At 41.1% G+C, this 27933-nt stretch overlaps 1 protein-coding gene across 3 annotated transcripts in view; it reads right to left on the bottom strand.

The window, feature by feature from the left end:
- The window catches only part of tnfrsf21 (tumor necrosis factor receptor superfamily, member 21), a 38460-nt gene extending 17663 nt beyond the window's left edge, over positions 1-20797 (bottom strand). For all 3 annotated transcript variants that reach the window (XR_008566991.1, XR_008566990.1, XM_054762016.1), the window contains exons 1-3: positions 20526-20797; positions 7680-8331; positions 3917-4489 (exon numbers count right to left, since the gene is read on the bottom strand). Coding sequence is in view for 1 of the 3 variants with exons in the window: in XM_054762016.1 (XP_054617991.1) it covers positions 3917-4489; positions 7680-8331; positions 20526-20543 (1243 nt within the window). In the remaining 2 variants the exon portion in view is untranslated. The remainder of the gene's footprint in view (positions 1-3916; positions 4490-7679; positions 8332-20525) is intronic.
- Positions 20798-27933: the final 7136 nt, after the last annotated feature.

The following is a 27933-nucleotide window of genomic DNA, read 5'->3' on the forward strand; positions in this document are numbered from 1 at the left end:
GGACACATAATCATCACAGTGCGACTCCACATCCATCACACTAGAATGTCAACTTGTCCAGTTACAAAGAAATAACAATTGTGAAATCTGTTTCATGCACGTGAAAGGGACAACTAGTGAAAAGTCGCTGCCCTCACTGCCGGTGGTAGCATGACATCTGCCCACCTTCACTCCGCTCCTTCGGCATCCATACACCCTGTGTAAAAAAACCCCTGTAATTGATCCTTGCATCGACTGATGCATCAGGCCACTCGTGCATGTTTCCGCCCAAACTGTCAAAGAAGTCCATGAAGGTGGAAATCGTGGCCATATGTCCCGATAGCTCTGTACTGTGCAGCCTGGTTAGTATTTGGCATAGCACCCCAAAATTGTCAGATTCACTATTGGTACCCCCTGGGGACGCTGTGGAGAACATTCCTGCCTGTCACATCCTCCAGCAGGACCGGTTCACTGGTGCGTCACTGAAATATTTTTGGAGTGACGTATTGACTTCAATGTGCTAGCCACAGGTGGCCTGACTGCATCGTTGCATCCACCGCCGCCAACCGCAGACTATCCAAGAGCTGACTGATCCAAGTCTGGGAGAGCGTGCCCAGACATGTCGGGATGCATGCATACAGTGGTGTGAAAGTCTATGCCCTGGTTAGGCCACCCATAGAAGCAACAACTGCAATCAAGCGTTTGTGATAACTTGATAACCGCAATGAGTCTCGGACAGCGCTGTGGGGGAATTTTGGCCCACTCATCTTTGCAGAATTGTTGTAATTCAGCCACACTGGAGGGTTATCAAGTATGAAGCGCCTTTTTAAGGTCATGCCACAGCATCTCAATAGGATTCAGGTCAGAACTTTGACGAGGCCACTCCAGAGTCTTGGAGTGTAAACAGATTTGCCGAACATTCACATTCAAGGTTTGTTGGTAGACAGCAGAATTCATGGTTCCATTTATCACAGCAAGTCTTCCAGGTCCTGAAGCAGCAAAATAACCCGAGACCATCACACTACCACCACCATATTTTACTGTTGGTATGATGTTCTTTTTCTTCTGTCTCATTTAATCTCTGTTATCTTTTTACAGGGGTTTCAATCACTTTTTCACACAGGGCCATCTAGGTTTGAATTTTTTTCTCCCTTAATAATAAAAAGTTGAATTCAAAAACTGCATTTTGTGTTCAGTTGTGTTGTCATTGACTAATATTTGCATTTGTTTGATGATTTGAAACATTTAAGTATGACAAATAAGAAATCAGGAAGGGGGAAAACACTTTTTCACACATCTGTATATGTGGAGGTCATACACTACGTCACAATTCACAGAATTTGGACCTTTTGGATCTTGTTTTTAAGTAAGATTGTGAATTCAGTCCCAATAAGTTAGGGATTTCTTAGCATACAGAGAATTCTTACTGTTTCCCCCATCAGCGAGGCACTGGACATCCCCAATAGCTGGGTGTTGGGGCCCTGGCCAGGAATCAAAATCGCAGCAAGCATACAAAGGGAATAACTTAATTGCCTCTCAACTAAATTGTTAGCTGTGCACGTGGGAGCTCTTTTCCCTTCCCCTTTCTTTCTACCTTTATTGTTTTTGTTGTAAACAGGTATTACAACCTCCAAGGGGAGCCGAAAGGATTAAAAAGCTGTTTCATTTATTGTTCCAGAAGGTAAATGGCAGTGTAAAATGTCTTTTTGTGTGTGCGTACATGTATCCCCATTTAAATACACACACATGGGCAAAAGCATTAGTCATAAAGTCGGAAGAACATCCGTGCACACAATGTACGAACACTGGAAAGTACACTGTAAAGTACCCTTTATATACTTGTTTGAGGGATTGGGCAAGGCTCTTTTTTGTGAGTTGACCCCGATAAGGAATCACTTTTATTGAACGTAAATTCAGATCTACTCTACATAGTTTCATACAGTCCTGATGCATGGACATCAGATGTAACACAGTCTGTTTCTGTATCTGCCGTCCAAATTAAACACTAACAACAAACACAAAACAGCTATCGTTTATTAATTCATTCATTTTTTGAAAACTGCAATAGAGATGTAGCGAGGCACGACTGTACATATATTTCTAAATATCATATTATATATATTTTTTTGCTTATTTTGTTATCCTGTTTGTCTATATGTGCCCTGCGATTGGCTGGCGACCAGTCCAGGGTGTACCCCGCCTCTCACCCAGTGTCAGCCGGGATAGGCTCCCGCATACCCCCGCAAATTGATGGATTTTCATGATTATTTTCATTTTTATTCCTTCTTTTTCCTTTTTATACTGCACAAGCTATATTCTGTCATGTTTTTTTTAACTCCTATTTGCTTATTGATATTGGATTTTTTTCAGCACCTTCCTTTCTTTTCTTTACACAGGAAGTAAACTTTAAAAGACAAAAGTGTAAACATGTAAAAGATACAGTGTGAATGAATTGTCAGTAATAGATATGAGAAGCGGTAGGATGAAATAAGCGCTGCTTCTACCAACTCTTTTTCGGATGTGTTGAATTGTGCAAACGTAACCAATGTGATATTCCGTAAAGTATCTCATTAATAAATATGTCATTATGCTATGCCATACCATTCACAAGTCCAAACTTTTGACCGCTATTTTACTTTATTCCGTCTGTACATCTCCTGTTTGACCTGTGAATGCTCGATGCAGCTGAAACCAGATTATTCCAGTTCCCTGTGGTCAGTCCCTGAGCTTCGTTGCAGCATACACGCAACCCGCTTTAAAGTTCAGCGTGTCTTTCCTTCGTTCCGTGTGAAACTGAACTCTCCACCTGCTACTTCTTGCTATTGTGTCAACAGAAAAGAGACAGAGAGAGAAAAGCTCACGCAAAGACAGGAGGGTATTGCTACAAACATAAGAAACGATAAGAGACACAATGCAAAGAAAGAAACCAGAAACCAGACTGATTAAGAAAACAGCAGAGGGGGGGAAACGCAGGAGGCAAGAATAGAAGACAGGCAGAAAGGCATGGCTGGTGAAACTTGAGAATTGTGTGTGTGGCGCTATTGCAGGTCCTGCTTGTGTCACCGCTGCTTTCCTCGCTATAAGCCTCAGGGTGGTATTGATCAACTGTTCTACAGTGGTGATATCACTAAAAACAGTACCTCAGCCTACAACTCCATTATTGGTGACCTTTACACGAGTGAAAAATACTCATTCTTTTGGCTGATATCGGACCAATAGCAGATATCAATATCGGATTGGGACACCCCGACTACCTATTATGAAATACATCCATACTTTCTAGTATTTAATTTCTATAATGATGTCCCTTGAGAAGCAACAATGTAATAAAAATGGTTGTTGAAATATGAGGTGTACTCACTATTTAGAGATACTGTAAAATAGAAACCCAACTCAGCAAGCATTATATTCGCATTACAACGAGGCGACCAGATCGAAGTACGTCCTTGACAAAGGCCGCTCGTTCTGCAACTGTGCCTGCATTATCACATCACATGACAAGATAGATGTGGGTAGATACAGTGGATCCCTCCATATTCGCCATTCAGCAATGTATTTTTATTGGCTTTATATGAAGTTATCCAGCATGTCTTGCGGGTTATACATGCTAGTATTATTTTGCATTAGTGTGTGAGCATTTATTTTGATACCCGTGCAGTTACATCATGTGTTCCACATTTGGTTGCACCGTGAGTGAGGTAGACATTTGGGTTAAAAACCTCTTGTGGTTTGTGTTGTGTAAGTGAGTAATGTCAAACAAATGGATGCTACGTACAGCGGTGCCTAGACACAGCAGAATAGCCCAGTCTTGACTAGAGCGTCAAAAATTGAAATTTTTATGAGTGTCTCAATTAATCGCAGATTAATGTAACCCCAGTCTAATATGATATCAAAGCAGCATTATAAGTGTGATTCTGAGAAGATGCAACAGACTGACCTTGTCCATTGGAGTAGTAAATCCACTTCTCTTTGACCGGTACCGGAGGCACAGATGGTTTCTTGTGAAGCGCCTTCTCCATGATACTGCTCGGGTCCTGCATGGGGCCTTTCTTGAGCACACGGGAGCTTTGTTTCACACTGCACATCACAATCACCACCAGTACGAGTAGAAGCAACAGGACGATCATCCAGGGCAGGTGCTCGTTGATGTCAAAGGCATTATGGGTGCTCGGCCGTGGAGATCCTCTTCGAGTGTGCCTATTGTAGTTGGAAACCCAGCCTCCACCGCCTCCGTTCAACTGCACAGCAATCTTACTGATGCCCGTCCCAACCCTGACGTCTGAACCCTCTAATCCTTCTGCCGTCCTCTTGTTAGGACCATGCAAAAGGTCAGGATTTGTTTGGTCCCATTGGTGAGTATGATCCACCTGTTTGAGAGCTGTGGGAGGTAAAGACGCAGGTGGCTCCCGAGTAGGTGGAATGGTGCGGGTAGCTCGGCTGTGAATTATGCTCTCCGGTTTCCCATCTTGGTATTTCCTCAGTTGAATGGCTGCTGAGCGACTGTTGAACCCTTGGATGAGATAAGGATGTTAATGAAAAGGGAACAGATGTATGAGATAGATAGATCGGGTACACACACAGTGAAATCCCTTAAACCTAAACTATCTCAGTAGGGTAGGGGGTTGTGGTTATGACTGGGGATGACCCCGTACATCCCTCCATCCATCTTCTACCACTTATCCGAGGTTGGGTCGCGGGGGCAGCAGCCTAAGCAGGGAAGCCCAGATTTCCCCCTCCCCAGCCACTTCGTCCAGCTCCTCCCAGCGGATCCCAAGGCGTTCCCAGGCCAGTTGAGAGACAGTCTCTCCAACGTGTCCTGGGTCTTCCCCGAGGTTTACTACCCGGCAGATGTGCCCTGAACACCTACCCCGGGTAGGTATCCCGGAGGCATCTTGACCAGATGCCCAAGCCAGGTCATCTGGCTCCTCTGATATTGGTCAATACTAATCTGACACAGTACGTTCTTTTCCCTTACCAAATTTGTATGCATACATTTTTCTTAATAGAGACATCTAAAAAAAAAACCCAAAAAAACACCTGTGTTCAAACTGTGCAACAAATTGTAAGCACTCGTTGACTCTTGACTGTTCTCACCCCTAAGAGTGCTTCATTAAAACATCACTCATAAAGTTGGAACTGATTAATTCCTATTCCATTGTATCCTATGACTCTCACAAAAGGAACAATTTTCCAGAACGGATTGTGTTTGACCGTACAAAACCCAGTGTATAAAATGCAAACAAGCCTTTTGTGCCTTTTCTAAAGACTTTTTCATTTATTCGTTTGGCAGTTGTTCATTCCTGATTACGGTGACTCAAAGGACACTTAAAGCTGCATGGGAGAAGTTCAAAGAGGTCGGATCCGCTCTTTAAGCGCATATAAGTGATTTGAACATACTGCAGGCAAGAACAGGGAGTTACTGGAAAGAAAAAAACAACGTTTCCAGATGACGGCGGCCTCTACTTTAACTGCAACTTTCAACTCTAAATTGCCACGTATGCCAGAATTAGGGCAGCTGCACACTATCAATTACGACGAAATCGTATAGAATCATAAAACACATTTAGTTTAGTTAAACAAACCCTAATCGAATAAACAAGGAGGTAATCATTCCAGACAGTGTTCTTAAAGTGGAAACATCAGCATGTGCTGGTGCTGTACTCTGGTGCTTAATTTCCCTTCTGACCTAGCTCATCTACTCATTGCATCGACATTTAAATTGCATAAAAATAACGACTTGACAACAACTTGATTTTTGCTATGTTAAAGGACAATATTTTGTCATGTTCTTCCGCATGACATTTTGGATTTTTACTATTGTTAGCAGGAGCTGGGAGCGCACCTTGTTCTGATTTGTAATTAGAGCGCTGGGACTGAAGCAAGTGGGTGGTTCATTGTTTTCGCTCGTACTTGTGTTTCTCCTTGGACCCCATTTGCACAGGTTTGCCTTAGGTTGGCCTTAGCTGTGCGTCTGCATCGTAGGGTAACGCTTAATCAAATCATAGCACAACGTTGCATACAATAGAACCCTTGAGCGTCATTAATCCATTCCAGAAGGACCAACTCAAACCGAAACGTACTCTAACCGAATCAATTAGTCCCATAAGAAATCATGTAAATCCAATGAATCCGTTCCAGAAAGCCAAAAATCATGCTTTTGTAGTTTTACAATTATAGTTTCACATGCGTAAAACAATTCAAAATGCACATAAATACAAATTATATAAATTATGTGGCAGCGGAATACACTCGGACACCACCTTTTGTGATTTGTCGTGATTTATTTCTTGAATTCATAGTGTTTCTTACCTTAATCAAAATGCTGGCATTTGCATCTTTCTTTGGCTCCATTGTGGGTTATTGTGCAGGCACAATCAAAAGAAAAGCAGAGACCTGCGGCGTAACTGTGTAAATTAGCGAACAACTACTGCGTCAACCCTTGATGACATAGAGGGGTTACGGCCCTGACCTCCGGTTCCTGTTTCCATGCATTATGCAGCTAATATAGTGTTAACAAGAACATTTTGTGATTAAAAATACATCAAGAACACAGTTGGACTCACGCAGTGTATAATAATAGCATGACAAGACGCGCGCCATATTGAATGGTAACCGGAATATGTACGCAAAATGAGGCAAAATTTTCATCGTTAACCAAAAAACACACTAACCAGGGTTCCACTGTATAATTATTCTGTTTAAAATATATTTTTGTTAATATTTTTGAGTGTTGAGTATTGTTTCCTATGAGTATTGCTTCATTTTTTTGTTTATTTCAGTTTTCGTCTGACCTTTTGGATCAAATTAATAAAGAAAGCCGAGGTAGCAAATATTCCATTTATTAATATTTAATCGTACTTTGCGGAAATTCACTTATCACTGCCACGTATGGAATCAGTTAACCGCGATAAACAAGGGACGACTGCATATGCATTTTGGCAATTTCCAGTATTTTTTGTTGTCTGTTTTGTCTTATGTCCGTAACCATTGTGGGTTTTACCAACAATACCACCAGTTTTATCCACATCTGTATTGTGTGACATTTGAAAAAGGTGCACACTTCTATAAAGACTACAAGTTCTGTGTAAGTTAATGGATGACATTCGTCTTTTTCCTGGTACAGCCCATGCCTTGTTGTTGTTGAATGTTAAGATCTACAACAACCCTTTGTTGGACATGACATGAGATTTATGACGCTTTAAAAACTGCAATACATCCTTTGGATTAGCAATAAACATAAAATACATTTAGACTTTTAACGCGGCTGTACACAACGCATTCTTTGTTGTTGGTCTTTCCTCTTTCCAACTTGCTGATGACGTAACAGAGCCATCGATCCCATGCCAACACAAATAGTGGTGACAGTATTACAGGCGTGAGTGTCCGTGGGGGTGGAACAAATACCGGGCACAGACGGTTGATTCCCAGAAATGGCCCGCTGACGAACAAGAGAGATGACGAGGAGGGAGACGGACAGAGAAAACAAAAATGGAGAGGGTAGAATTACTCATGTTTCGCCATCCAATATGATATTGAGGTTAGAAGAAGATGACCTCCTCCTGACCGCAAGTAGTAGCATTCCTGGAGCAAGGAGAAGCCACCAGCTTGTTACCATGCCTAAGAATGTGCTTCCCTTGAAAAACCTTTGGTTGAAGGGGTTTCATGAATGGATAGGGCAAACAATTCAAACTCTTTCTCACCTTTGTGATCTTCCAGTAATGGTGATGAAGAAGATGTTGCTATATGCTGTTCTTGTGAAGTGGTTGTGGAGAAAGATGCAGACGGGGGTCCACAGACATTATCAGTCTCTCTTGTCCCCGCTGTGAGCAGCGTCAGCCCCTGCGCTCGGCAGTCCACGTGGGCTTGGCACTTGAGTGCGCTTGATTCCACATGGGAGAAAGTTCCTTTGGTGCACAGCTTGCAAAGCACATCTTCTGTTTCGCTGCCCCGCTTTTTCACCCTTGTCCCTGGGGGGCACATGGAGTGGGGCTTACACTCTGTGCCTCCTTCCCCCGACAGGAAGCTGTCAGGGGGGCATGTACACACACGGTCCTGGGTGGCAGTGCAGGGTACTTTCTCAATGAGGCCTGCAGGACATGGAGCTCGGCAGCGATGGCATTGGACGACACCGTTTTCACCACGTGTGAAGGTACCTGCAGGGCACGGGTTGCACTCCCGAACAGACGTTGCGGAGCAGTGAACAGACACATAAGTACCTGCCGGGCATTTGTCGCAGACCAGCTGGGCGCCCGAGCCTGGGTCTATGTGCTGATAGTGACGAGGGGAAAGGAGGGGCGGGTCAGCTGTAGCCAAAACCCGGGCTGAGATTTCAACTACCAAAGTCCACAGGACCTGAAGAAGAGAGCAAGATATCTCCATTAGAGATGGGCATTTCTTTAATGTGGAAAATGAATGATCTCTGATATGGGTGTAACAGTTACACGTACAGTCAAACTTCAGTTTATCAAGAAAAAATTCTGCCAAAATTTTGCCCCATGTGTTATATGGAACATTCGGTTCGGTGCAGAGGCGTACCAAGTTCCCACGCAGTACATAATATAAGTGAGGGAAGCGCAGAAAGCACAACCTGGACTCCAACCTGCTGCTGACCTACTGCTCATCCACAGAGAGCCTGATGGCAACGTGGTACAGCAGCTGCACCATGGTGGACAGGGAGAGGTTTCTGGGGTTTCAATAGTTAACAGAAGCTCGTCGGCTGCCCTCTCCCCTCCTTGATGGACATATACTGTACACATCCTGCTTCCTGAGCAGAGCAATGAACATAGTCAAGGACAGCTCCCATCCTGGCCTTGGACTGTTTAAGCTCTTACCCTCGGGAAGGAGCTACGGGGGCATCAAAACAAAGAGCACCAGGCTCAAGAACAGTTTCTTCCCAAAAGCCATAACCACACCGACCTCTCACATGCACTGACCCCAGTCCCTCCCGCCCTACCCTGCCCGTTCTTCCCTCAATCCATAATGTGCAATATGATATCATTACTCATATTGATCAACATATCACCTCATTATTTGTCTTTCTTAAACTGTTATTTTACTCTATGCTGTAAATGTGTATTTTTATATTTACCGTACATACAATACATGTCTGCACAGAGTAGCAGCTGCTTTAAATCTCATTGTACATGTGTATAGTGACAATAAACGGCAATTCATATAATTTTAATATTGCTATGATGGTGACAGGTGGCCATCCAATATTTCCTCAGAGTAAAATTTAGGGATGCTCGATTTCCGATACTGCTGTCAACCGGATGGATAAAGCTTTGTGTTCATATTAGTTGTTAGTATTCACAATTCTACGTATTCTTACTACATTGTGTCTTTTACTTTAATTTTATTTCGAAAAACCAATACTGACATGATCTGATGTGAAATTTTCTAAGTCGCTGTTGGCCGATGTATAAAATTGACATCTCTAGTAAAGTTGTCTCAAAACTTGAAAAACTCAAAAGCTGAGCATCATCCCGGATTGTGTTCAACCAAAGGTTGTATCTGACCACAAATATTTAAACATTTTTCGGTTGAATTCATTTTTTTTTTTAATGACTGCAAAAATAACACCAGTATTAACCACCGGTTAAAGTATGAAGGAAAGGATGACCGTTTTGAACCAACTATAAAGCCTAAAAGTCTTTATAGCAATCAATTAAAAATCCAGAATACGAACTGTTTTGGAAATATGGAAAGGACTGACAGATATTGTAACGAAGATCGACAGATGGACAGATGACACCAGCTCCTCCTACTAGTCAGTAAGACTCCTGTTTAGTCTGATGACCCAAATTGATAAGGTTATACCTTTTTAAAATTAAGTCCCAAAAGGGCAAGCATGACTGTGCAGATGAAGTCTACGGACGATAAATATGCATCACCCCCTTTTATCCGGCCTCTCAACTCTGTCGGAAACCTCAATAACCTTATCTAGTTTTACACACACTGCCCCGTTTTAAATGCCCCGTTCAATGTTGCTGTGTTTTTGTGTGTGTGCTTTGTGGGTGTGTTGTTGCGATAAAACTGAAAAAGAAAGTGAAGGCTGCAGCAAATAGTTGTGATTTCTCTTGTGTGTAATTGTAAAAAGCTAATTTCTTGAACAATAAGTAAGCCCACGCCCCACACACAAGTTACTCAGCATGCCTTGTTATACGTTAATATATAATTGTATTGTTTGCCATGTATCAAATCGGTGCTTCTTATTAGTTGCTGTGGTAGAATCCAGGTTATTACGGCCATGCTTTTATGTTGTAGCTTACTTTGCACTGAACAGGAAGTCACTGTGTGTGTTTCACCGCAGCAGAACTGGACAGTAGTTAACAATACCACAACACGTCAACATAAACAGACCCGTTTTTCACAGAAATGATCAAACATGGATGTCAACATCGACTTAAGTGGGTATTTTTTAGCAATAAGAGGAGCGCGGTGGACCAGGGCTTTGGTGGACATAAGCGGGTATCAGCAGAAACAAACTCAGACAAAGACATGTTTCAACTAACGTGGATGAAAAGAATGTGAAAAAAAAAATTGTCGGTTCTTTAAAGTGTGTATTTAAGCAAACGTCAAAGGAGATTAGCAGCTTGTGTGTGTATTCAGGACTAAAATGGGCTTGTTTGGTTTGAAGTGATGAGCTATGGGGGAAACATTTTGCTGTTGACGCGCAACAAAAAGCTTGTCATCTGTGATCAAGAGATATTACATTTAAACCAGGTACCGGTTTTCTTCTGGTTTACAATGCATCACTTGTGTATTACGAGAATGTTTTTTTTTTAATTCTTATTGGTATCCATGTATGTTTACTGAAGATTATAAGGACGTACTCACATAGGGGCAGTCACATATGAAACTTTCCTGATTTTACGTCAAATCTTTTTGTCTATTGTTATTTTGCAAGGTGATAATGGTCATTAATACCTGGTAATTTTATACAGTAGTAACTGACCCGACTTTGACGATAATCACAACTATACCCTGTACACAGTCTTGGTAAATTTGCAACTCTTGAATTCTCCTTCGTCATGTTATGTCATATTTTTGCATGAGCCAACCTGTACAAATCATGGGACCAAAGCTGTTAACCTTCTCATTTTTTCACGGGAAACTCCCGTATGCTGTCCTTCTTTCCAAATCCCTAGTGAGATATTGTATGATCCATAGTAGGGTCACATGCATTTAGATCTTTTAACATTAAAGATGATCCAATTGTCAGGCAGCCTCACTAGCCTTTGGCCTGCCATCCACAAAAGCTCACAGGAGCAGACTGTCCTCAAAGTCTGGTTCTGTCTGCAGCCATGGTTTTAAGCTAATGAGGTTACTGTGACAGCTGTCCAGTATGTCATGAACAGAGTACTGTATTAACTGTAGAGAAATAGTGCATGGAAGTCACCTCCCTTGCTTTTCAAGATTAGCATTGCAACATTTCTAACCACTGAAAAAGATAACGTGAAATTACCATTATCGCTCGAATCGTCAATGTAACTGGGTCACTATGTCATCAGTGAGCTGCTAAAATGAATAAACCCGACCACAAAGCATGGTTCAGTCCAGGTCAGCATTGTACCATTTTTCTATTTCCCTTTCCATTTCCAGAAATTGTAAGGATATCAAAATGGCCAATGTGTACCATGCGACTTTTTGTTACACTTTGCTTGGGATATAAGTCAACAACTGGAATAGAATGGGAAGAAAAGAAACACACCATTTCCGAAACAGAACTTGTTTTCTTGAGATACTCAGGGCATTGAATCGATCACAACTGGATGGATGCAGCTGATGTGGTCCTTGTGACCTCATCAAGCAGTTTACTGCAGAGTTTCGCAGCTGAGTGTGAAGCTTCTGGAATGAGACTAAGCACCTCCAAATCTGAGGCCATGGTCCTCCGGTGGAAGAGTTCAGGTATCTCTGGCTGCTGGTCACGAGTGAGGGAAGGCTGCCGCGTGAGCGTAACAGACAAATTGACGCAGTGTCTGGAATAAGGCAGTCACTGTACCGGACTGTCGTGGTGAAGAGAGAGCTGGGCCAGAAGGCAAAGCTCTCGATTTACCAGTCAATCTACGTTCCTAACCTATGGTCACGAGCTTTAGGTCATGACTGGAAGAGCAAGATCACAGATACAAGGGTATCTGTGATCTGTCACCAATAGACCATTGTACAGATCTGTGATCTGTGATCTGTGATCTGTACAATGAGAGGAGCCAGTTGAGGTGGCTCGGGCATCTCATTGGGATGCCTCCTGGTCGCCCCCCAGGTGAGGTGCTCCAGGCATAACCAGCCATGAAGAGCCCTTGGGTAGACCAAGGACATGCTGGAGGGATTATGTCTCACAGCTGACCTGGGAACACCTTAGTATCCCCATGGGGGAACCGGAAGAGCTGGCCTGAGATCGGGGAGTCTGGCCTTCCCGACTGCTACCCCTGCCACCAGGACACGGATAAGCATAAAATAATGGATGGATGGATGGATACCATAGCCAAAGGCTGTATCTGGTTAGGTTCAGGTCTGTATAGTAAGTACTTTGGTTTTTCCACAATTTAGATTGCAAAACTACCACAATAACGTGTGTAATAATGTGACATATTGTGTAGCCACCCTCAAGCTTGAGTTGTACACTATGGTAGTGCAGGGCGTACCTCATGAGGCACACTGCTGTCCATTAATTGGGCGAGAGGGAATCATCACTTCCCTGTTGACATGGAAATGGGTTGGGAAGAACACAAACATGCTTTTGTTTGATACCAACAGAGGGAGGATCCAATGCCTTGTTGAATTCATTGACCGGTTACACTGTGTTGTGCTGTTTACTCCACACTGCAACACATTACACTACACTAGGTTACACTACACTACACAACAATAAACAGAATACTACAACACCCTACATGACATTACACTGCATCACACGACACTACACTATGATTCACTCCACCACAATAAGCAAAACACTACAACACATTACACTACACTCCAATACACTACGACACGCTACACTACAACATACACCACAGCACATTACACTACACTACAATACACTACTACAACTCACTACACTACAACATACTACACTACACCACAGCACATTACACTTCACTACAATACACTACTACAACACAATACACTACAGCATACAGATACTACACTACAGTAAACTACAATACACTACACTACACCACAACACACTACAATATACAACACACTACACTACAACAAAACACAATACACTACACTACATAACACAATAACTACAGTGCATTACACTACACTGCAAGACACTACAACATGCAACACTACAACACACTACACCACAACACACTACACTACACCTAAAAATGTAATCGGTTATTGTTACAAGTTACTTGCCCTAAAAAAGTAATTGAATTAATAACAGAATGACTCCTTCATAAATGTAAGTATGGATGGAAAGTAATTATTGCGTTGCTTTTTATGAAAAACCTTCAAATATGTAAAAGAATTGGGATTTCACTTTGTAATGGCGTATGCCCTTGACAGATGTTTCATGAGATCAAGCTGAGGGCTTGTAATTCTCTACCAAATCCCTAGGGGCCAGTGTTTTCCTCAGCATGAGCAACCACTGCTGACTAGCTATTTAGCATCCTATGTAGTAGTGGTGAACAATGGAGACTGAAGCCACATCCGGATGGTTGATATAGCTATCAGTGCATAACAGTGCGTCACACACTGTCGGTTTGAAATAGTGCTTAATTTGATTAGCTGCTATTGCTGTAAAATAAGACAACTCCAACTACAGCTCCAACCATGCAATAGAAAGTGTGGCAGGACAAAAAGGAGAAGAAGGAACAGCAAATAAAGCATTTTCCTAGCACTTCCAGTACTTTCCTGCTGACGCACACAGTAGACAGTCACTGTCTCTGCAGGGAGACATTCACGTATCACGTCAGGTCTACTGCCTGCTTTTGTTCTTATCTCTCCATGCATCTCGTGTGTGTATGTCTTTCTGCACTTCACACACACACACACACACACATCAACCCATCAGAAAGGCAGCCAGCCACCTTATGAAAGGTCTGCTGATATTGTGACTCACTAACAGGAAGGACCGATAGAGAAGCGAGACGTCTGAGGGTGTGGTCGCCGGTCCTGCGGATCTTGTTTACATTATGTGGGCACCACAGAAACACTCTTCATTCACCCCTGAATCTAGGATTCACGGACTGGATGGTTGGGCAGAGCGCCCTGTAATGGGACATCCGGCGCCAGCTATTAAACACATCCCAAATCAATGTACTTTAAGTTCAAACTCATTCGCATGGACTTTGTTTTCTTATGAGACACTGCTTGCCTTGACGAAGACGGTGGACCAGGACTTTGGTTGGTCAACATAAACGGAATGTCGACGTAAACGGGTTTGACTGTTTTCATCCTTGTTTGCAAGGATAGAGGTCACTGATATTCGCCACCAATCCCTGTTCCAGTCCATCCCAAAGGTGTTTGATGGGGTTCTCGGGTTCCTCCGCATCAAACTCACCCTCTACCTCGATCATTGACTGATTCATTAATTTAGAGGTGCAACAAACTGATGATTCATCAATTTTCCAGTTAATCAACAACTATTTTGGTATTCGAGTCGTCGTTTTTTGAATTAAAAATCTAAATATGTAAAAATATGCAACTATACGTATACTTTGATCTCTCAAATGCTGTGCACCGAACCACTGCAAGTATGTTTGGTTCATATTGATTTCGTCTGTCGAGTGCAGGGGGATCCAAACTTTTTCCAGCGAGGGCCACATACTGAAAAACGAAAGGATGCAAGGGCCACTTTTGATATTTTGTAAAGATACGCTAAGAAGTGATATATATTTCTACAAAAAACTGCATCCCAGCTTTGTGATACAGGTGAAAAAGCCTATTATTAGTATCAACGTCGCACTTTCGCGTTTTTGTCCCATTTTTGCTGTTTTTTTTTTATTTTCCAAATATTTAAACTTTCTTCTTCAATAATCTTAGTACATTTTCTTTTCATAATATTATGACTTTATTCCTATAATATTTTTTATTTTATTCCATAGTATTTTATATACATAGTATATTATTCCCCCAACCAAATTGTCCATAAATTCCAAGTTTATTTTGTTTTGTTAATTTCTCTTTATATAATGACTTTAGTATTTCACCTTTATGTGACTAAAATGACATTATTTTTCCTCATGATATTATGTAAAATTGTGACTTGTTTTCTCTTAATATTTATATTCTATTCTTGCAAAATCACAGCTGTTTTTTTCCATTTCTGCTGTTGGTTTTACTTAAATTTCCCAAATGTACTATATACGTATATGTTAATTCACATATATTCCATTATATTAGGGATGTCCCGATCCACATTTTTTGGCTTCGGCTCCGGTCAGATTTTTTTATAGTCTTGCCAATTCAATCCGATCCTTTTTTTTTGTTACAAACATGAATTTGTGGAATTGAATATGGTTATGAAAACAGCTCTTCAAAGCATTAAAACTAACGCAACCAAAGTATTGCTGGATTTACTTTTTCGTTACACAGCATAGCCAACAATATTGTTTGGCTTTTGTAACAAACCTCTTTGAGTCAGGTCCGTAATCCAATAAAACATACGTCCAATAAAAAAACAGTGTAAATGAGAGGAAATGTGAATATTTAGTTTGCAAGTCGATTTTGGTGTGCGCTCCTAAAATTTTAAGTTTGGGGCCGCTGTCCTCCTAGTAAAAAAAAGTTGGGAGCCCTGGCAACGCATGTGCCTGCATGCCTTATGTTTTAACGATAATGTTTTTGTCCAGCACTGAGATTTCGCACTTCGTTCGGCGGTCCTTGAATGCGCCGCAGTCGCTGTGAGAAGCAAAAGTGAAACTTCCACACCGGTTCAGTTGTAAAATAAGCATTTAGGCTCATGAAATGACAGACAGCACGCTGACGCATTAAGTCTTTCAACAGCAGACGAGGGCTGTCTGTCTGCATGACGTATGGCGTGCATGCTGCGTACATGTAGCGACTTTGTAGCCATGCGCCTGAGGCCATGAGAAGTGTCGACAAAGCATTCCTGGCCCAGTATTGAAATGCTGCGTGATTTCAAGTCTTTTAAGAGCGTTTTAAAGTGTTTAGGGTGTGTTGTGAATGCAAACAATCTGTTTTCTGTTTACCTAATGAGGTGTGTGCATATGTATGCGTGGGTGTGGGTGGCAGAATAGCATGAGGCAATTACCATCTTATTAAAGCAAGGCTTAGGATGAAGCTAGAATACACAGTCACGTGTGCCCCTTCCCCCCTCCGTGTTTGCTTAGCGCACAGGCGCCCAACACACTTGTTCGCACCGAGAAGCACCTGTTGTTGCGTGTACCCCCCCCCCCCCCCCCCCCCCCCCCCCCCCCCCCCCCCACCCACCCACCCACCCACCCACCAACGTGCCACAGCTCATTTCAGACACTGTTTGGATTCACTGGGTGTGAATTTATCACTGACAAAAGCTGATGATGATTATTTGCGTGGTCACATCGGAGCTTGTAAGTGCTCATCCACTGGGATAATTTCTCCACACAAACTTTGAGGTCTGGACAGACCCTCTTTGTTGTGCTTTGGTGGAGCCATCAGAGTATCACATCATCCAAATGTGAACATGATGCATGTTTAACCTTTTAACATTCCGGGTTTTTTTGGCTTTAAAAAGTCATACTCAAAGTCAATGTAAAGCTGAGGCATGGCAAGCTAACATTAGCTGATTTTATCTCCCCAAAAGTCCGAATCAGAGCTTTGTGGTTTGCCTATAGTTTTCTCAGAAGAATGCCTTCAAAATGACGAGTTGGGACTGGAAAAGTCCATGGGACCATAGCTTGACTCCTCACCTAAACCCATTTAAAATTTGACAATAATACTTCAGAAATTGAGTATTGGACAAAGGTTTTTGTTGGAATCAGGTGTTCCAAAGTTGTTATTTTTTGGTCACACTTGGTCTTCACAACCTCCGTGGGCTCCTAACGCTCTGTCTTATCTTTTGTTACTCAGGCGTTCCTTGAGGGACAAGGTTAGGAAGGGTTACAAACATTATAATTGCTTATTTTTTAATCACAAAGGGTTTAGGGCTGTTTTCTTTGTCGATGAATCTGAAGCTTGTTATTTGGATTAATTGAGTAATCGCTGAGTGAACCAATACGAGCCAAACCCAAACAGTTGGTGATTTGGTCCGCAACATATCAGAAAACGAGGCAAAACACCAAATCACGGTTTTCCAAAGTCCAAAGTGTGAATATCTTGTTTTGCCCGCAACACAAAGATAATAGGTCTGCTTTCATGAATGACCAAGGAAATTAAACAATATTCACATTTGAGAGGCTGGAATCAGAGGATATTTACATTTTTGAATAAAAAAACAATTAATCGAATACCCAAATAGTTGTTGATTAATTGGATAATCGGTTAATCGATTGATTAATCACCAATTATGATAATTAATTGCTGCAGCGCTATACAGGTTATTTACGCTTCATTAATCGGCTTGTCAAGCAGCAATATTACAGTATAAGTACGTCATTTACGTTGAAATGAAGGAGAACAGCAGGCCTAGATCACCTTTTTCAGTGGTCTAAAACATTGGTAAACCAGTCGGGACACCTCTCATGTTGTGTTAACACGGGCGTGGTGCTAATGTGGCTGTTCAGAGTTGTGTGAAGCGCGAGCATAGACTTCTGTGCGCTGAAAATAATCAGTTCCAGCATGACACAAAGCAACGTTCAGATAGTGCGACCAAAAGAATCTCATAGACCAGGGGTACCCAGACTTTACTCCTGTTTTTTAATTTCTGCTCATTTTTTTTTTTTTTACTTTCCAACTATTCGTCATGGAAATTTTTGTCTTATAACTATGACTTTATTCCCATAATATTTTGACTTTATTCTTGTAACAACACTTTTTCCGCAACCTATTTTTCCCCAAATTACAACTTTAATTATTGTGTTGTTTGTTTTTCTTAATATTACCACCAAAAAAAATAGCGTCTTCCTTTTACTATTTGAACTTAATGCTACTAAAGTGTTAATTTTTCCCCACAATATTAAATTATTCTCATAAAATGTAAATTTTGTTAGCTTGCAACTTTTTTCTCTTCATATTTCGACTTTATTCTTGTAAAATTACTGCATTTATTTGTTGTGTTTTTAGGGTGTTCCACAAATTGAAGTCTATCTATTAGTGTGTAGCATTTACAGTGGTGTAAAAAAGTGTTTGCCCCAGTTCTGAGGTTTGAGACTCCAGCGAACCACAGTGAGAGCCATTCCACAAACTCATCCAAGAGGTCACAAAAGACCCCACAACAACATCCAAAGAACTGCAGGCCTCACTTGCCTCAGTTCAGGTCAGTGTTCATGACTCCATCATAAGAAAGACAGAAAAACGGCCTGCATGGCAGAGTTCCAAGACGAAAACCACTGTTGAAGAAAAACAACATTTGCCAGAAAACATCTTGATGATCCCCAAGACCTTTGAGAAAATACTCTGTGGTCTGATGAGACAAAAGTTCTACTTTTTGGAAGGAGTGTGTCTCATTATATCTCACGAAAAGTAACATCATACTAACAGTAAAATATGGTGGTGGTAGTGTGATGGTCTGTGGCTGTTTTGCTGCTTCAGGACCTGGAAGACTTGCTATGATAAATGGAACCATGAATTCTGCTGTCCACCAAAGAATCCTGAAGGAGATCGTGACCTCAAGCTGATACAAACCTGGGTTCTGCAGCAGGACAATAATCCAAAACACACCAGCAAGTCCACCTCTGAATGGCTGAAGAGAAACAAAATGAAGACTTTGGAGTGTCCTAGTCAAAATCCTGACCTGAATCCTATTGAGATGCTGTGGCATGACCTTAAAAAGGCGCTTCATGCTGGAAAACCCTCCAGTGTGGCTGAATTACAACAATTCTGCAAAGATGAGTGAGCCAAAATTCCTTCACAGCGCTGTAAGAGACTCATTGCAAGTTATCACTAGATTGCAGTTGTTTCTTCTAAGGGTGGCACACCCAGTTATTCGGGGGCAATCACTTTTCTTGCACAGGGCCATGTACGTTTTGATTTTTATTCTCCATTAATAATAAAAAGTTCCACTTAAAAACTGCATTTTGTTTTCAGTTGTGTTGTTATTGACTAATATTTAAATTAGTTTGATCTGAAACATTTAAGTGTATATCTTAGGGTTGAAGTAAGTTTTCAGCGATTCCGCAAAAGGATTTTTTTAAAAACGCCTCATACAGTGGACAGGTCTTTAATAGGCTTGGACAAACAAGTATTTTTTAAAAATCGCCATCTCAGACCTGCCAACCTTTGCAAAGTGGGCTGTATACCCTCTGAACGAGTCGTAGAGACAGGAAATAATGTAAAAAAGCTGACTAATCAGAGCCTTCATGGTCTGCGTCACCGAAACACGAGGTAAGATTTTTTTTGGGAGGTCCACATCACGCTACGAAAGAGGGATTGCAGTGTGAGGGATGAGCCGGCGTTGCGTACGCTGGCGTTTTGACACAGGAGCATAAACCAGAGACTGAACCCGAAACTGGCTGAAATGTGTACATGTTGGCAGGTCTGAAATCTCCATTCACACACACAACATGCAATCTCATTTCAAACCTGAAAAACAAGACTACAGTCGGTCTACTTGTCACAGTGCGCTGACGGCAAACTAACCTGAAAATACAGTGGAACGTCATCAATTACCTCTAAGCAGCGTGAAACCACAACAGCAACCTAGTTACACAGCACAGTGACCTCCTGTTCAGTGCAAAATAAGCTTCAAAATAAAAGAACCGCAGTATTATTACCCATTCCCCTTGTAGCCTGTATGGCTAGTTTCGGTTTCGGTTATGTCGACAAAAGCAGTTGTCCAAGGGGCGTCGACATAAGCGGGTTCCACCGTCCAGAAAAAAACTGAAATGTGAATTAATGGCCTCAGGACCCTTCCAGATGGCTTAACTCTGCAGTCAGCATCTCATACAAGTGCACCACCACCAACAACAACAACGTATTTACTATATTGCGGCCATCCTGCTTTGTGGCGAGACAAAGAAAAACACACACAACGCACTCGTATCCTAAACACACAGACCATAATACAGTGTTTATGTGTGTTTTTCAGGAAGTAACATTTCATTGCTGCATTTTCTGTCCGTACAGACCAAGACTACGTTTCCTGGACTCATATTTGCATACATTTCTTTAAAAAAAAAAAGTGCATGTCTGGCCATGTCTTTGTTGTGACAGGAATCTAATGATAAGACTATGACTGACTTGTTCAGTCAGCACAAGTGCAACATGGTCAACAAATAGGAATAACTGGATAGTATACAGTATATGACGTACAGCAGGGTAATAAACATTCAGTATGATTGAAAATGTATGATGAGTGGAACTGAACTTCAGTCTGGGACAGACCGGAGAGGATGTAATTAGAAAAAGGGCACTGCCCCTTTAAATCCGCTGAAGGAATCCTTATAATAAAGAATTAAAAAAACAACCCATGGTAATGAAATGTCAGCACTCACCACTGAAGAAACAAACATGGCGGATATTGTGTAGATGAGTTCAATAACAACAAATGTCCTTGTCCAAGTTGACAGGACCAACACGTCTCATCTCTGGATGTGTCATCCTCTTCCTCAGTTTACTGGAGGAGAGACGCGGCTCAGATGGAGGTCTCCAGATGGAACGGTTTAAGGCAGTACGGGATAAGGGCTTAGCTCACAAAAGAACCTTATGCTAGTTCCCATCGCGGTGATGACTGAGGGCGACGCCGGGACCACCGCCTCGTCCCGGGCACGCTTGTTGAGTGAGCAGTGCGTCCTCGCTGCGGAGACAAGCACTGACACGGTGACGTAGCCGCAAGGGCGGGGCTACGGTGGAGCATCAGCCAATCGCTGTACACATGGAGCCATGCACGTGCGCTGAACTGTGTAAGTATGTGTAAGGATGACAGTTGAGTCAGTGCTGACGCAAGCATGAATGCTTTTATGTATTTAAAAATAGATATTTTCATTCATTACTAATTCATAAGTGGATATATTTATTCATTACTAATTAAGATCAATTCCGAATTGTATTCACATTACTAATGACGCCATTCGTCAGCCATTATCTGTGCTTCAATGTCATTTTGGTAGTACAGTGGCTATAGTGTATTGCAGGCTCACTGACGTCAACATAACCAAAATTGAAACCAAACTAGTCATTGCTTGCACATTTTATACTCTTAGCGAGCAGAGCTGCTGCGGTAATTGTTGTATGTCTGGACTACAATGACAATAAAGCAACAAGTGCAACAAGTTGCACCTATGAGTCAGTGAAACTTTGTCGCGAACCCGTGGATCGGTGAAACTGGAGTTTTCCTCAAGCACCCGTGAGTCAGTTGAACTCGAGTCTTCATCGAGCACCTGTGAGTCAGTGAAATTCGAGTCTTCATCAAGCACCTGTGAGACAGTGAAACTCGAGTCTTCGTCAAGAACCCATGAGTCTGTGAAACTGGAGTCTTTGTCGAGCACCTGTGAGTCAGTGAAATTCGAGTCTTATCAAGCACCCGTGAGACAGTGAAACTTGAGTCTTCGTCAAGAACCCATGAGTCTGTGAAACTGGAGCCTTTGTCAAGCACATGTGAGTCAGTGAAACTTGAGTCTTTGTGCAGTACCCGTGAGACACGGAAACGCCAGTCTTTGTCGAGTACTTTGAGTAAGTGAAACTGGAGTTTTCATCGAGCACAGGCAAGTCAGTGAAACTTGAGTCTTTGTCAAGCACCCACGAGTCTGTGAAACTTGAGTCTTCGTCCAGTACCCGAGAGTCAATGAAACTCAAGTCTTCATCAAGCACCCTTGAGTCAGTGAAACTTGAATTTTCATCGAGCACAGGTGAGTCAGTGGAACTCGAGTCTTCGTCCAGTACCCGAGAGTCAATGAAACTCAAGTCTTCATCAAGCATCCTTGAGTCAGTGAAACTTGAATTTTCATCGAGCACAGGTGAGTCAGTGGAACTCGAGTCTTCGTCCAGTACTCGTGAGTCAATGAAACTCAAGTCTTCATCAAGCGCCCGTGAGTCAATTGAAAAACGAGTCTTTGTTGAACAGATGTGAGTCAACGAAACTCTTGAGTCGACTTGAGTCCTGAATCTGTAAAAGTGAAGTCCTCGTTCATGACTCGCACATCTCTAGCTGGATGGTTTATTGTTATTATGTTACGTTTACCCATCCATCCATTTTCTATGCTGCTTCTCCTCATTGGGGGGGAATGCTGGAGCCTATCCCAGCTGACTTCGGGCGACAGGCGGGGTACACCCTGGACTGGTCGCCAGCCAATCACAGGGCACATATAGACAAACAACCATTCATACCTATGGACAATTTAGAGTCGCCATTGAACCTAACTTTGATACAATTCTATACAGTGTATATTGTGATAATCCAACAAAATGATGGATCGGTGCATTGAGAGGAAAGTTCAAGTAATGTTTTATACTGCAATATACATTATCAAACATGGACAGTTGTGAAGCACAACTAGCGTGCTATCCGGCACTTTCTGGCCTCCGCCGGTCTGATATGTGTCAGTAGAGCAAACATGCTGGCTTGATCCAGCCACTCATCTGTTCCGTGCAGTCTGCCATCTCGCTACCATCCTGCTGCCACAAATCCATCCAAACATGACTCGTGCAGCATACTGGCCCATGGCTAACAACAGTCAGCACACACACAAGCCGCAGCGCTTAAAGCCCTCGGGCATTACTGCAAATAGCAGCAGCTGATAAGAGTCCCGCACCATCTGCCCTGCACGTGGAAGCGAAGCGAGTGGACACAGGATGGATGCATCGGGGCAGGCGGGGGGGTTGGAGATCAAGGGATGAAGCGTAATTCTTTGCCTCTGATCGTGAGGGAAGAAGTGGGTGGAAAGTAGGTCAAATTCAGCAGGAGTAAAAAATGAAAGGAATAATACCGCTAGTAATTACAGTGGTGCGTTTAGGTTGGAGTGGAGCCTCGACTGTCTTTGAGTCCAGTGAATTGTACCTAGGACACAGAGGTGGGGGATACTCTAAACTTTGGTATCAATCAGCAGAGCCGATTGCGATACAGGGGTGTCCAGACTTCTTCCAGCGAGGGCCACATGCTGAAAAATGGAAGGACACGAGGGCCACTTTGTTATTTTGAAAGCATATCATTAGTATCGCTCTTCTTTTTTCTTCTTAAACAATCTTTGTACGTTTTCTTCTCGTAATATTATGCCTTTGGTCGCATTATATTGTTGCTTTATTCCCATAATATTAGAACTTTGCCAACCTCATTTTCCAAAAATGACAACTTTATTTTGTTTTGTTTCTCATAATACTATGACTTTTTTTGTTGTTGTAAATAACAGATTTTTTTTTAATATTTCAACTCTGTGCTACTAAAATGATATGATTTTTCCGCCTAATATTACCAGTTTTCCCCTTAAATTGCAACTGTTTTTCTCGTTAGAATACGGCGTTTTTTTCTTAATATTTTGACGTTATTGTCATAAAATGACAACTTTTTTTTTCTATTTATGCTTTAAAAAAAATCCAACTATTAAAACTTTCTTCTTGAAAATAATATAATGTTAATATCACTTTTAATAATATAACTTTTTTCATAACCTAATTTTACCCAAATTACATTTTTTTTGTTTTGGTTTTTTTCTCATATTATGACTAATAATTATGCAATAACTACTAATAATATTTGTAATTTAATATTTCAACTTTATGCTACTAAAATGATGGTATTTTTCCTCATAATTATTCTCGTAAAATTACTTGTTAGTCCAATTGTTTTCTTCTAATAATTTGACTTTATTCTTGTAAAATTACTCCTGATTTTTCCATTTTTGCTGTTGTTTTTTCTGTTTTATTTTCTTTTCTTATTACATACATTTATACATACACACCCCTGCAGTAGTTCCTCGTCTAATTTCTATTTTTTTCCCTCTGCTTCACATAAATAGCCTGACGATGCTGTCTCACAAGTGAATTTGCTCAACATTTTCCAGCAGGACGATGCGCTGACAAGACGTAATGTGCGTAAACTGCACCCAAAGTCCTCCTGTGTCCAACAACTTTGATTCAGTACTGATACTACCCCTTGGTATCGATGCTGTCGCTATGCGGACCACCCCGAGTAGACTATGGTTTCCATGGAACACAAAAAAGCGTTTGTTATAGTGTGTATTTATTCTAAATACAAAGTATGGTTAGTATATGACACTTTGGATCTATTTTTGTCTGCTTTGAATGTTTTTTAGAGTGTGCGAAATGTAGTGTGTGGGGCTTTGGTAGCACAAGTGAAACACACAATGTAACTGCACCACACAGACTATGCTGGTATCAAAATAAATGCTGACACACTAACACACATGCTATTTTATATTCATTTATAACAATTTGTATAAAACAGTATTCTTTTGCATGTATATTAGTGCGTAAGTGCCTACAGGTGGTGTGCTAACACGATGAGAAGATGATAGCACTTACGACACGTCCGGCCAGAGTGTAGAGATGTAATGCTTTAGCGGGCATTTTTGCACAGTCTCTGGCGCGAATGCTACTGCTGATGCAAAACGCAGCTACTACTGATAAACGAACTCGTCAAAGGTGACACTGTGAAAAGGAAGTACATGATGCAGCGGCGATGTCACGGGGTTGTCGGATGATCATAGCGGTTAATAAACCTGCGCTATCCTGCTTTGGCAACCTCTGGTCCAGTGTTGCCAAGTCCCCAGTAAACAAAGTATCTGCTAGCTGCTCTAAAGAGTCGTGAAATGACGTCTGATTCGCTCAACCGGCCATTTTCCTGCGTTTATACGACTCGTTCAGAGAGCGTACATCCGTCACGGTTCAACATTTGCAATGAAAACACGTGTTGTAACACATCAGTTAGCACCAGCTCCAATAACGCTCCCTTCCTCTGTAATTGCCATTGTTCGCTGCCATGAAGGAAGCTAACAAGCTAACAAGGGCTGTGATTGGTGACTGAAGTTGACTCGCCAGAAAACACTGCCCCCTAGCGTTTCAGAAGAGAACAGCACACAACCAAGGCACCAAGTCACAAGAGAGGCCTGAATACTCGCTAAATATAGCGATAAATATATTTACAGTGGATTTGCAGTCACCCACTTCTACTACAAATGGCCACACCACAAACTCCGCAACACAGCAATGCCAATGACCAGGCAGGGATTTAAGGTAAGTGGGACATCTGCTGGTGAAACGATGTCATTACATGTCAAGGTTACTATTCTTCTCCCCGAGTTGATTTGGTTTAACTTTTAAATACCACAAAGCAGAAACCTTATAATATAATATCATGTAATAATGATATTTTAGTTGTAGCTACTCTAAATGTAGTCTCTGGTCCTGGGAATAATCTAAATAGCGAATATGGCAGAAATAGTACAAAGTATTCAAAGTATTTTTAGTTTTTTAATTGTTTAGTGTTCATATGAACGGGTTTATGCACGTTCACATTTTAGCCACAAGATGGCGGTCACATACTTTGCCTATTAGAAGGCGTCTATTGGAAATATGACCCATACTACGTAATGCAGTATACAGTAGTATATAATGTGGCTATAGTAATATACAGTACATACATTCACTTATTTGTCTTATTTATTATTCTTTGATTAGATTTTTTTTGCACATTTTTCATTCTTTTTTTTCATCACTGAATCTATTATGAGACATTCTTTATTATTTCTTTCCCTACTTGTAAATTAAAAATATAACCTTTTTATTTTTTTTTTACTCTTTTCCTTTTCCTTTTTTTATTCGGCATGAGCGTACACTGTTATTTTATGTCTTTAGTGATTGGTCATATCGTAGATTGGAATGGTTTCAAAATAAAACTCAAAACTGGGGAGGGAAATCGATCCAAATGTCGATCGATAGGGCAGGATTAGTATAGGATCGATACTCAATTGGTATTGTTTCAACACTTACTTAGAAACTTGGGGATGGCCGGATCGATCCAAATATTGATAATATCGATACCAGGGGTAGTATCAGTATAAGATCGATACCCAGTTGGTATTGTTTCAAAATTAACCTATAAACTCGGGTGTGGCCGGATCGATCCAAATAGTGATAGCACTGATGCCAAGGGTAGTATCAGTATCAGATCGATACCCAAATGGTGTTGGTTTCCAAATAAAACGATAAACAAGAGGGCGGACAGATTGCTCAAAATGCTTATGGTATCAATACCAAGGGTATCATCAGTATCAGATTGATACACATTGGTATTTTTTTTTAATTACTGTAAAACTATCTGAGATAGATGGTGATCTGATTGACCCAAATATCGATCGTAATGATACCATGGGTAGTATCGGAACGATACCCAGTTGGTATTGTTTCAAAATAAAACTATACAAAATATAACAATAAACTTGAGGTGGACAGATCGATCCAAATATCGACAGTATTGATACCAATGTAGTTTCAATATCGAATCAATACAATTGTTATTGTTTCAAAATAAAACTATGAACTACAGCGGGGATGAATGGATCCAAATTTTGATAGTATCAGAATAGGATCAATACCCAATTGGTATTGTTTCATAATGAAACTATAATGTAGGGTGTGGTGGAATCCATCCAAATATCGATGGTATCGATACCAAGGGTGTCATCAGTATCAGATTGATACACATTGGTATTTTTTTTAATTACTGCAAAACTATGAGCTGGTGGTTGATCGGATTGATCCAAATATCGATCGTAATGATACCATGGGTCGTATTGGAACGATACCCAGTTGGTATTGTTTCAAAATAAAACTATAAACTGTGGGAGGATTGATCCAAATATTGATAGTATTAATAACAAGGGTAGTATCAATATCTGATCGCGACCCTATTGTTATTGTTTCAAAATAAAGTGAGAAACTGGCGGGGTGAATCCATCAAATTTTGATAATAAAACTATAAACTGTGTAGGGGGGATCGGTCCAAATATTGATAAGGTCGATACCAAAGGTAGTATCAGGATCGGATCGCTACTTAATTGGTATTGTTCTAAAATATAACTATAAACTTGAGGTGGACGGATCGATCCAAATATTGACAGTATTGATACCAACGTAGTTTCAATATCGAATCAATACAATTGTTATTGTTTCAAAATAAAACTATGAACTACAGCGGGGAAGAATGGATCCAAATTTTGATAGTATCAGAATAGGATCAATACCCAGTTGGTATTGTTTCATAATGAAACTATAATGTAGGGTGTGGTGGAATCCATCCAAATATCGATGGTATCGATACCAAGGGTGTCATCAGTATCAGATTGATACACGTTGGTATTTTTTTTTTTTATTACTGCAAAACTATGAGCTGGTGGTTGATCGGATTGATCCAAATATCGATCGTAATGATACCATGGGTCGTATTGGAACGATACCCAGTTGGTATTGTTTCAAAATAAAACTATAAACTGTGGGAGGATTGATCCAAATACTGATAGTATTAATAACAAGGGTAGTATCAATATCTGATCGCTACCCTATTGTTGTTGTTTCAAAATAAAATGAGAAACTGGCGGGGTGAATCCATCAATTTTTTATAATAAAACTATAAACTGTGTGGGGGGGGATGGGTCCAAACATTGATAAGGTCGATACCAAAGGTAGTATCAGGATCGGATCGCTACTTAATTGGTATTGTTTTAAAATATAACTATAAACTTGAGGTGGACGGATCGATCCAAATATTGACAGTATTGATACCAACGTAGTTTCAATATCGAATCAATAGAATTGTTATTGTTTCAAAATAAAACTATGAACTACAGCGGGGATGAATGGATCCAAATTTTGATAGTATCAGAATAGGATCAATATCCAATTGTTTGTGCGTGTGCATGCGTTCAAATTTCCCTACAACGTGTAACATTC

Source organism: Dunckerocampus dactyliophorus, chromosome 19, assembly GCF_027744805.1.
Source record: "Dunckerocampus dactyliophorus isolate RoL2022-P2 chromosome 19, RoL_Ddac_1.1, whole genome shotgun sequence".
NCBI classification, from domain to species: domain Eukaryota; kingdom Metazoa; phylum Chordata; class Actinopteri; order Syngnathiformes; family Syngnathidae; genus Dunckerocampus; species Dunckerocampus dactyliophorus.